Genomic DNA, 12,215 nt, shown 5'->3' with positions numbered 1-12,215 from the left:
ATATACAAAGTACTATGGAAACACAAAAAAGCCAGGAATGTCTTTTGTCTGAGACCAATTGGAATGAGTTGAGTCTAGATGAAAAGGAATAGGCATAGAACATGTCTAGACTCAGGGAAACAAGATTACTTAACAGTAGGAGGACAGGAGAAGATGGAGGAAAATGAAAAGATTATAAATTTCACACTCATAAAATTGCTATTTATAAGTAATCTGTATGGCTGATAAACTTTAATTCACTTTAGCCAACTTGACACAACAAATAGTCACTTCTTAAGGTTATTTATAAGTGTGGATCAAATTTCCATTTTTAAAAATTAGCCAGTTTTGGATAAACAATACAAATTAGATTGCATCCCTCCCAGCTACAGACTAGGAATGATAGAAAAGTAGTGGGAAAATGCTAAAACCCTAGAAATAATTTATCTAGACATTGTATAGCACGAGCTCTGGAGACTATCTCTGATTTTCAGTGTACTATCAAAATGGGAAAAAAATATAAAAGTAATAGTAAAAGACGGAAAAAAAAAAACTCACCTAAATCCAAGGATGCCAGTATGAGCCATAACATAAGCTAAGCCAAGGATGCCACTTCCCATGATGGCATTCATCAAATTAAACACAGAAAAACCAAACGAAACACCTGGGGATTCCTGTCTGTAAAGTTCCTGCAAGCACACAAATTTAATACTGTTGTTAAATGTCTGGATGGTGAAGTTCAAACAAATTTCATCAAGAAATGAATGACAAGTTATGGACAAAGTCTCATGCAAACCACAGGCCCTGCCTGACACACTAGTTTCTCAAGCAGCACTGGTTTCCTTTCTTCCTTTCCCACCTCCTACTAGAGTAGTGCCAGGAATCTCATTTCCTAGGAAAATCATCTCCACCAGTACAGAGGCCAGGCCGACTTCAGGAAAAGCCACGACTAACCCTGTGACTGCAAAAAAAAACAACAAAAAAAATGAAGGTAGTATAGGAATGGGGCGGTACAGAGGGGAGGAAGATGGCCTCAGCTCATGCGATTACTGAAGAACTGAGTCAGCTTGGGGCTGCTGGAGACGATGGCTGCTCCGCACTTACCAGGGCTGCAAAAGTAATCTCTATAATATTTAATTAAGTCGGCTCAAATGCAAAGATGGTCAGGAATACTTTGCAATAATGATGTGATAAATAGAAACAATTCACTTTGCTCTACCGAAGGTACTCTTGAAAACACCCTGTTCCAAAAAAAAAAAAAAAAAAACAGCATTTGGGAGCAAAGTCCTAAAAACTGCTGCAGTGCACGGCCCATTGCACAGGCTGCAGGGTCAGGGAAGGGCCTATGTACTTATCACCAGACTACCCCGCCCCCCTCCTTCACCGCTAAGGATCTCTGTATGAAGATGTTTCTAGGCAGCCAGTGACTAAGTCTAGAAGAGGAAAATCTTGTGACTCTGGCAAAACCTCACAAGACTGGTGGAGAGAACAGGAAGTCCACAAAGACACTCACAAACAGCACTGAGTTACATAACGCTAGGGCTGCTCATCGGGTCTGGTCCCGCGTCTCCAATCAGTGCTGCGCCTCATGCACCTGTGCCAGCCGGCGCCTTTACTTCAGCTTTTCTTTCTAGACCACGGTACGCCGCTATCACGTTCGCGCCCTCATCTGCATCTGGCTGCTGCCTTGGGGCCTCATCCCCCAAAGAACGAGGCTCCAGCTTCTCCCTTCTCCCCGCGCCGTACCCCCGCCTCCCTGTTTTCCCGCTCTTATCTGCCAGGCATTTCAGGGAAGCCCCGAGGTCTTCAGCACCGGGAAACCAGCGGAGGCCACTTACGTTGCTTAGCAACGGACTCAGCTCTTCCGCCTCCGCCTCTTCGGGCTCCTCTGCAGAGACGTACCAGCTCCGCTCGGCGTCGACGATTCCCCAGGGCGCCTGCATGCTGCTCGCCGGCCGCCTAGCAGGTCCATCTGCGGGATACTACCCCAGGCCTCCAGCCGTTACTCGCATCGGAGGCGGGGCTGTGGGCGCGGCCCTTCCGGGTTCCCGTACCTCACCCGGGCTGCGGGGACGACAGGGAGTGGGCGGGATCTGATGACGCTACCACTCGGTGGCGAACGGTGATGATGTCACTAGGGCCCGCCCTCCCACGAGCGACCCGTTTCCGAGGCGTACCGGAGTATGAGGTGAGGGGGTCTAGTCTTGGAGTCCACCGCGGAGCGCTGCCAGGAATTGGGGTGGTGACGTTGGCGAGGCGGCGGCCGCAGTGCCCCCGAACCGAGAGGCCGAGGGTCGGGCCGCAGGACGCACCCACCGAGGTCTGCTCCCCGCCACGCCGCCACGCGCTGCTTGCGCGCGGAACCGTCAGCGCCACTGCCTGGGCCCTGAGCCTGGGCCCGTGCACTGGGTAGGACGGAATGTGTGTAACCTTGTGGGAAACTGAGACTCCGGTTAAGAAATAACAAGATCACACAGCTAGACCAGATTTGAACCCCGATGTGAAGTCTGAGAATCGTTTTACAGGGTTCTGGGGCAGGGCCCTTTTCCCTTCCAGTTAGTTCTGTGGTTTTCTAGAAGACAAAGTAACTGATAGTGTTAATGGGGTGGGCATCTAACAGCAAATCCCAGTCCTCAGAATACTGAAACCCCAAGTCATAGGCAGGGCTTGTGGTAGTAAAGCACTGAAGATAAACAACACAGCAATATATTAGACCACAGGCTCTGAAGTCAGACCTGGTTTTTATTTTTCTTTTTATTTTTTTTTAAGATTTTATTTGTTTATTCATGAGAGACACAGAGAGAGACGCAGAGGCACCGGCAGAGGGAGAAGCAGGCTCCATGCAGGGAGCCCGACGTGGGACTCGATCCCGGGTCTCCAGGATCAGGCCCTGGGCCGAAGGCTGCGCTAAACCGCTGAGCCACCCAGGCGACCCCAGACCTGGTTTTTAAACCGTGCTCAGCTGCCTACAGCAGCGAGACTAGGTGAATTAACCTGTTCTGACCTTTAGTTTACTCGTTTACAAAATAAGGATGTGATACCACACACCTCCCAAAATTGTTAGTATGTGTAAAGCATGTAGCACTCTCAAAAATATCCTGGCAAATATTGCCATCGGTAAAGTCATAAATATAATGACCATTTCATTTAGAGATGATCTTTTAACTCCAGTTTCAGCCTTCCAATCCCAAATGTATTATACAGAAAATTGTGGGTGGAGAGGTTCATTGCCCACAGGGAGGCTGATGGATCACGAAGCCCTTGTCCTCCCAGCAGGTGTGTTGAAGATGCAAATTTGTTATTTACTGCTAATAAAAGACAGCTTATCACTGAGAAAATAGATACTTGTCACACACCACTAGAAGTTTTAATTATTAGCATTTAGCAGGTTATTTAAAACTGTAGAACTTAGATTTTTAAGATTTTATTTAGAGAGAGTAGGGGAATGGGGGGAGTGGGGGAGAGAATCTCTGGCAGACTGGGGCTGAGCATGAAGTCTGATGCCGGGCTCAGTGTCATGATTCGGAGATCATGACCTGAACCAAAATCAAGAGCCCCATACTTAACTGACTGAGCTGCGCACACACCCCTAGAATTTAGATTTTTATTCTTAACCTATTCTGATCATGTAAGTTTGTAGCTTTATGGTATTTTTTTTACAAAGATTTTATTTATTTGATAAAGAGCCCGAGGTAGGGGAAGGAGGGGCAGAGGGAGAGGGAGAAGCTGACTCCCTATTCAGCAGGGAGCCCAATATGGGGCTGGATCCCAGGACCTGGAGATCATGACCTAAGTGGAAGGCAGGCGCTTAACTGACTGAGCCACCCAGGTACCCCTTAATGGTATTTTTTTTAAGGCATCCTTTTTTTTTTTTTTTTTTTTTTTTAGGATCTTATGGAAGCCATTTGGATTCTCAAGAATACTTTTCAAAGTGGAAAGCTGTAGAATATCTGAATCAGAATCATTGACTCTACTAGTTTGGACATCACAGATACAGAAGCTTAGCAGAGCACCTGGTATTTTCTTGTGGGATCAAAGAAAGAGATTCTCAGTCATGCCGGAAATAGAAACAGACCAGAGAGACTCTGCATTGTTTTCACCACCCTCTAATGTTCGAGGAATGACAAAGCTTGATAGAACAGCTTTTAGAAAGACTGTCACCATCCCAGTGCTTAAAGTAAGGAAAGAAATAGTCAATAAATTGATGCGATCCCTTAAAAGAGCAGCACTGCAGCGCCCGGGCATAAAACGTGTGATTGAAGACCCAGAAGATGAAGCAAACAGACTAATTATGCTGGATCCCTATAAAATAATTACTGGTGATTCCTTTGAGAGGGCAGAACTCAGTATTTTAAAGCAGCTTAATGTCAATCCACAGATCTCTAAATATAATTTGGAACTAACTTATGAAAACTTTAAGTCAGAAGAAATCTTGAAAGCTGTGCTTCCTGAAGGTCAAGATGTGACTTCAGGATTTAGCAGAGTTGGACATATTGCCCACCTTAACCTTCGAGATCATCAACTACCTTTCAAGCATTTAATTGGTAAGAGTGTGTTAGTAATATTAATGTGCTAGAAAGTAATTAGCAAGTTCTAATTTTAGTTTTTAAAACTATTTTCTTAGATGTCAAATTACAGAAACAGGACATTATATATTTCATCATTTTAAGGTGGATCTTGGGCTACATACTCTATCTTTCGAGAACCATTTTGGAATATTCTTTCCCAAGTGATAGCAGGCTCCAAAAATCAGTTTAGGCTTTTATGTACACAATATACAAGCATATAGATTAAACTTGAATCTTTTGCTTTGGCAGAATTCTTTGGCATCCCATCATTTTGGTTGGTACACAGAACTTATTAGACCCTCAAGCCTATGTTGAATTCTAGGTTTAAATTTTAGTGTTTTACCTTCAAAAGTGTGACACTGTTTCCACATGCTTTGATTCAACTGATTGAACCTCTTCTATATTTCAGCACCACACTTCGTTTCTTAGCGCCCTTAGCCTTTTAGAAATGATGCTTTTGTACGTTGTATCTCTGTAAGACCAAGTTTGAGCCTGGGTCCTTTATCTTTTGGGATAGGAAAGAAGTAGAAGAGTAATCATGATAGCAGTTGTCCTTTTACAAATATTTGATATCAGTGTATTTGCCAAATTAATCTTTTTTTAAATGTAGAGTAATTGTCAGAACTTCTGGGAATTATTTTCACCTTTAAAATGTAGTTCTCCGTAGAATTTCAGAAATATGCTGTGCTGCATTTCCTTTGTTTTTATTGATGAAATGGGCTGATAATGCACAGTGATAATACAATAAATACCTAAGCAGATCTTTATAATTATGACTGGGTGCAAGTGTCAAGGATAAGCTTTGCTATGAATCATTGCTTGTCCTAACTCAAACATGCCTTTTGGCATCCCTGTTTTATAAAGGGGCACTCAGATTAAAAGTGAAACATTTTCATACAGTGGTAATTTTAAAGTCTTTACTATAAACTTTTACAGTTGTGGGTTTTTTGGGTTTTTTTTTTCATTATTTCAAAATACTGTACCTTAAAAATTGGATTCTGGTACCTGAAGCAGAACAGGATGAGAACAGTGATTGGCTAAAGCTTATTGATATTACCATATTCAAAATCAGGTATCGAATTCTCAGAAAGAAACTGGACAAATTCTGGTTATACATCAGCGTATTTGTATTTTTGAGTACTTTTTACTAACTTACAAATCAAGTTATTTTTATGCAATGAGATGGCATATAGATTCTTACAAATTTTTTAATTTTTTAAGTGCTGACCCAAAAAAGTAGACTTTAATTAAAGGGCATCAATATACCATTTCTGGTGTATTTTATTATCTTTGTAGCTTTTTCAGTTCTGGCAAATATTTGACAAAAAAAAACCCAATTTAAATAAATGAACATTATATTTAGATAAGACTAAAGAATCTGTTTTTTTGTTTTGTTTTGTTTTTGTTTTTAAGGTTTTATTTATTTATTTGAGAGAGAGCATGAACAGAGGGAGGGGCAGAGAGAGAGAGAGAGAGAGATAAGCAGACTCCCCACTGAGGAGGGAGCCTGATATTTAGGGTTTAGTCCCAGGACTCTGAAATCATGACCTGAGCTGAAGTCAGATGCTTAACTGACTGAGCCAACGAGGTACCCCAAGAATCTATGTTTCTTTTATTTGAAAACTTATTTTGCTGTTATATATTTCCAATGTGAAGGCGTATATTTTAAGCACATAGTAAAGCAGACATTTGGTTTGGGGCCATGGGGGAACAGGCTGGCGATTTCTGAGACCATTTGTTGCCATGGTCCTTACATCTCTTTTTCCTGTTCTTTACCTTATGGTCTACCTTTTTGTTTATTGTTGTGTATGGGGCCCATTTGAGATTTAGTTAAAAAAAAAAAAAAAAAAAAGGAAAAACATTAAGTAGACCTAAACTCCTCAAAATTTTTTCTTTAACAATGTACCTATGTGGGTTTTTTGTGTTTATATGGAGGCTACATTAACTTTGCTAATCTGTTGAATTTTTAGAATTGCATGCTGCAGTACACACGCTAGATGCAATTTTTGTCCATAAACCAAAAGAAAATGATTTATTTCCATTTCATATTTTCAGTTTTATTTGCAACCAATTGGCAGTATATTTTATGAATTCTCATTTTTCAGGCCAAGTTATGATTGACAAAAATCCAGGAATCACCTCAGCAGTAAATAAAATCAATAATATTGATAATACATACCGAAATTTCCAAATGGAAGTGTTATCTGGAGAGGAGAATATGATGACCAAGGTATGTAGTATTTTATTGTCTTCTATGTACAGATTATATCAATTAATGTTTAGAATTTTAGTAGGTGACAAAGATTAAAAATATTTATAATAACCTAGTATTGATGAGAATGTGAGAATGTGAGCGTTTATCCTTTTGATGGAAGTGCAAATTCGGGGCAGCCCTGGTGGCTCAGCGGTTTACCGATTTACTGCCACCTTCAGCCCAGGGCGTGATCCTAGAGACCCAGGATGGAGTCCCACGTCAGGCTCCCTGCATGGAGCCTGCTTCTCCCTCTGCCTGTGTCTCTGCCCCTCTCTCTCTCTCTCTCTCTCTCTCTCTCTTTCTTTCTCTCTTTCTCTCTGTCTCTCATGAATAAATAAATAATATTTTTTAAAAAAGGAAGTGCAAATTCGATATAAATATTCATTCAGGAAGAGTACATGATAATATATTCCCATTTTGAATAAGTACATTCTTTGACCTAGCATTGCATTTACAGGAAGTTATCTCAAGGATATAATTGGACAAAACTATAATGATGTATATATACTGGGTTCATCATCATTTTTATGATAACAAGACAAAGGAATGGAAACAATCTAAATGTTCATCAGAGAATTGAACAAATTCTGGTATATAACATAGTATATAGAACAATATATCATACGTAGCTCCATTTTAACTAAATATCTATGTAAATACACACGTATATTAGAATGTTAAGTGGGCATATTTTTATTTGATGTACTTACTAGTGACCTTTGTGTTCTTATATTTATACTTTTCTACTGAGCACATACTTCTTTTATAAGAAAAATCTATTTCAAAGAAAAAATACTTTTAATATGTAGGAATAGATTCCTGGTACCCCCAAAATCTCATCCTCTACCCCTCCAAATCCTCTGAAGTACTGGAGGATATATAAGCTTTTTAAAGCCAAAAGTCTTAGATGATTATATGTTAAAATTATGTGAAATTTTGTACCCAAGCTAGGAAATAGGTTAAACTCCGTAACTTGACAAAAATTTTTAAAATAGTCGACTTTTAACATGTTAGATATGTCTTTTTAAGTTTTTATTCTAGGTAGTTAACATATAGGGTAATATTGGTTTCAGGAGTAGAATTGAGTGATTCATCACCCAGTGCTCATTATATCAGGTACCCTCCTTAATACCCATCAGCCATTTAGCTCTCCCCTGCCCCCCTCTTCTCCAGCAACTCTTAGTTTGTTCCCTATAGTTGAGTCTCTTATGGTTTGTCTCTCTCTTTTCCTCCCTCCCCCTATGTTCATCTGTTTCTTACATTCCATGTATGAGTGAAATCATATGGCATTTGTCTTTCTTTGACTTCTTTTAAACGGGACTTTATAAAACTCGGAGTTTATGCAAAATAATCATTTTTTAAGATTCTGGGCTACATGGACTTAGATGAATATTAGGTATATTATTTCTCCATAATTTAATAGTGATAGAATATTAAGATACCATTTACTAAACACTTATTATTAGGCCTGAGCTAATGTTTTAATATAACAAACCCTAAGAAGCCCACAAAATAATGGTGGTTGTTTTTAATATTCTTTTTATGCAGATGAAGTAACAAGAAATGACTGAGCAGGGTGTTTGGAGTCAGGCTCCTGACTCCAGAGTCCATGCAATGGTCTTTCCCTGTATAACCTCCATGGCCTACTGCTTGTGTATAATGTATGAGGTCTGGTATGGCAATAAGATTTGAATGTGAATCCTTTGCTGGTCTCAGTTCTTACCTCAGCATACCCTGATTGACTGCTGCATATTCTTTATTTGGTACTGCCCTGTATCGTAGCAGGTGGCGTCATTCTCAGAGGTATCAAAGTTCTGAGAAACTTTCGTGATTTTTAAAATGGCTTCTGACTTAAGTCAACTACAGTTTGTTCTTAGGATATACTTTAGCCTTTACATTTATACCATGAAATACATGTAAAAACTCAGTATAATTTCTTTGCTCCAAACAGAATCAGAAATTTAAGTTAGACTTTAGGAGCTCACGCAACGTCTAAGTACTGTGTGTATATTGTGAGTAAAAAGGATTCCTGAAAGTGAATTGGGCTGAAAGTAATGCTGACTGGGTGAGTGTGTGCAGTGTGAGGTTTCAAATTATAGGTTTATTTCTCTCTCCATCAGGTGACAAAATAGAGTATGATTAAGCCAGGTAGTTGGCCTATCTGAAAAATTCCTCATGTGATTTGGGAACGACTTTATGACCCATTAGAATGAAATGGAGAACCATTTGGCTTTAAAGAGATGACTCTCATGTCAAGTCTAATGTGGGTTGTTAACTGGCCGAGGATAGCATAAACAATTCTAATTAAAATGCTCTGTTATTTGCTCTTAAATGTAAATGTATGTGTGGATGTACCTATCCAGTATTCATGCCTAAAATTTAAGACTAATCAGGTTAATTAAAGTATAATAACTTTTTCAGGTTCGAGAAAACAGCTACACCTATGAATTTGATTTTTCAAAAGTCTATTGGAATCCTCGTCTCTCTACAGAACACAGTCGTATCACAGAACTTCTCAAACCTGGGGATGTACTATTTGATGTTTTTGCTGGGGTTGGGCCTTTTGCCATTCCAGTAGCAAAGAAAAACTGCACTGTATTTGCTAATGACCTTAATCCTGAATCTCATAAATGGCTATTGCACAATTGTAAATTAAATAAAGTGGACCAAAAGGTGAAAGTCTTTAACTTGGATGGGAAAGACTTCCTTCAAGGACCAGTCAGAAAAGAGTTAATGGAACAGCTGGGACCACTGTCAAAAGAAAGAAAACACTCTGTGCACATTGTCATGAACTTGCCAGCAAAGGCTATCGAGTTTCTCAATGTTTTCAAATCACTTTTAGATGGGCCACCATGCAACACTGAGCTCCTTCCCATTGTGCACTGTTACAGCTTTTCCAAAGATCCTAATCCTGCTGAGGATGTTCAACAGCGAGCCGGGGCTATATTAGGCATTTCCTTGGAGGCATGCAGTTCAGTTCACCCAGTAAGAAATGTAGCCCCTAACAAGGAAATGTTATGTATCACCTTCCGGATTCCTGCTGCTATACTCTATAAGAACCAGACCCTAAATCTAGGTGAGCAATTTCTGGGAAATTATATGTAACCTGTATTAGCTTTCATGTAGCTTTCTGGGCTACATATATATTTTATTAAAATTTGGAAATATGTTAAACTAATTCTAGGTAGATATTTCAATTCAGGATTCCTTGCCACTCAGTAGTGACTGGTTTCTCCCAATTTTGTAGATTTTTAGCATGGCATACACACTGTTCAATATAGTAGAAGGCTCTTTCATTAAATAATAAACCCACAGGAATGTTACTATTTCATGTATGAATATTAAAAATCTTTAAAATGCCGTATTATTTGTTTTTTAAAAGTATTTTCCAGTGTTAAGTATCTTACCTAATATAGGTTTTCTGGATTTGTTACAGAGAATCATGACGATCCACCTCTTAAACGCCAGAAGACAGATAAATAAAGTCTTTTCAGAAGAAAAAACTCAAATTGCTTCAGTCACTTAATTGGAAATGTTTTCTCCATCTCCCCATTAGACCTTTATGTAATGAAATATAATTTGTATGATGTCATAAAACTTTAGCAGTTACTTTAGTATTGAACACTTCTATTTTACCCTTGCTGCCTTCTAAGTTGATTATCAAATTAAAATTTAAATGAAATAAGTTCTCCTAAGTATATTTTATCTAAGTTATAATCATATCTGATTATTTATTAGGTAAATATATTTAAATATTGACTGTCTCCTAGGAAAATAGTTTTTGAAGGTGGGATAATTGCATGCTAAGAAAGCACTAATAATCATTTTGCAGTTCTCCTCAGTTGAAGAGTATGCCCACATTTTATAGAAATACCCCTAAACTATTACTGTGTATGTCATTAAAAAAAGATTGTTTTGATCAGGGATGGCAAACTATGCCTGGCAGGCCAAATCTAGCCTACCACCTGTTTTTGTATGGCAAATGACCTGAGAATGGTTCTTATACTAAGGAATGAAAAGATTTAAAATATCTTGTGAGAATTGCATGAAATTTGAACTTCAGTCCAAAAATAGCTTTCTTGGAACACACCATGCTCCTTTATTTACATCATGCCTGTGGCTGCCTTCATGACAGAGTTGAGAAGTTACAAGAAAGATAGGAAGTGATTCTCAACAGCTCATACTGCTGCTCGGCATAGTCCAAATCACAGTGATGTGGTTGTAACTCAACAGCATTGAGTGCCATGTAAATCACCAAGCTATAATATATTATTATTACAAGTGTATAATCATTTCAAAACAAAAATGGACTTCTAATGTGCTTTTAAGGCACCGTGTTGTGTGAATTATTTTGATATTAGGTAAACAAAGCATCTATACCTGAGCTAAAATACAATATATGTTGACATTACCAATAGAGACACTCATCATAGTATTTCCCTCACAGGCAAGCAAGCAACTGTCTGACTAGAAATTTAATATGGAAGTATCTCAGCAGGATTTCTTCACAAAATTAAAAAATGAAAAGGGTGCAACTGAAGTAAGTCTAAGTGATTCTTGTAAGCCAAGCAAAGAGAGCTATTTACTGATGATGAATTAATTATATTTGAATGCACCAGCCAAAGAAATATGTTCAGAGAAAGTAAAATTGTTTAGTAGGACTATTGGCCTTTGGGTAAGAACAGTTGCTCAAAGAGTTTAGGACTTTGTGAGCAAAATCAAGTCAATTAAAAATAAGTGAGTTAGACTCTTGATGAATTCACAGATGTTACTAATACTGCTTAGGTCTTGTTTATTTGAGATATCACTCTTGAACTCTTGAATTTGAAGTTACCGAAGCTTCTATGAATATTCTGCCTGGAACAACTATAGGTGAGTATTTTTAAAAGAAGTTGAGAAAACACCAATTCTGTACTACAGCCTGAAGTGGAATCAGCTATGGTATGTTACAACTCAATGGTGGTAGATATGTAGAGGGGCACCTGGGTTGAGCACTGGCCTTTGGCTCAGGTCCTGATCCCAGCGTCCTGGGATCAAGTCCTGGGTTGGGCTCCCTTCAGGAAGACAGAGAGAAAGAGAGGCAGGCAGAGGGAGAAGCAGGCTCCCTGATGCAGGACTCCATCCTGGGCCCTGGGATCATGCCCGGAGCCAAAGGCAGATACACAACCATTGAGCCACCCAGGCATCCCTGTTCTACATTTCTAATGCTATTAAAAATTAAAACAAGAAACAATCTTTCCATTCTCAAATTAGCAGTGAACACATTTTCTGTGTTCAGAATTTTTGGGACCTTGGCGAAAATGCAAAGGAAATTCACAAATTTCAAAATCCATTTACCTATAATTGAGCTGCTACCTTCAATTGGAAATGATTAATGTACTATGTAATGACATACTGTAAGGAAAGTATTAAGG

The 12,215-nt window shown here is 39.1% G+C and overlaps 2 protein-coding genes across 5 annotated transcripts in view; one reads left to right on the top strand and one right to left on the bottom strand.

Annotated features, from left to right (window-relative positions):
* SLC38A6 (solute carrier family 38 member 6) overlaps positions 1-2,069 on the bottom strand; it is a 73,368-nt gene extending 71,299 nt beyond the window's left edge. For 3 of the 4 annotated variants that reach the window (XM_072838832.1, XM_072838835.1, XM_072838834.1), the window contains exons 1-2: positions 1,818-2,068; positions 538-668 (exon numbers count right to left, since the gene is read on the bottom strand). In XM_072838832.1, coding sequence (XP_072694933.1) covers positions 538-668; positions 1,818-1,922 — 236 coding nt within the window. In that variant the 5' untranslated portion in view covers positions 1,923-2,068. Of the gene's footprint in view, positions 1-537; positions 669-1,817 lie in introns of all 4 variants that reach the window. The other variant, XM_072838833.1, reaches the window with a different exon arrangement.
* Positions 1,645-10,486, top strand: TRMT5 (tRNA methyltransferase 5). Its single transcript, XM_072838831.1, is given in 6 exon segments — positions 1,645-2,167; positions 3,868-4,523; positions 6,653-6,777; positions 9,223-9,877; positions 10,238-10,278; positions 10,280-10,486. Coding segments are annotated over 6 exon segments (1,530 nt in total). The 5' UTR covers positions 1,645-2,162; the 3' UTR covers positions 10,328-10,486.
* Positions 10,487-12,215: the final 1,729 nt, after the last annotated feature.

Source organism: Canis lupus, chromosome 9 (genome assembly GCF_048164855.1).
Source record: "Canis lupus baileyi chromosome 9, mCanLup2.hap1, whole genome shotgun sequence".
NCBI classification, from domain to species: domain Eukaryota; kingdom Metazoa; phylum Chordata; class Mammalia; order Carnivora; family Canidae; genus Canis; species Canis lupus.
Note: the sequence above shows the minus strand (reverse complement) of the source record. Positions and strands in the feature narration are given on the sequence as shown.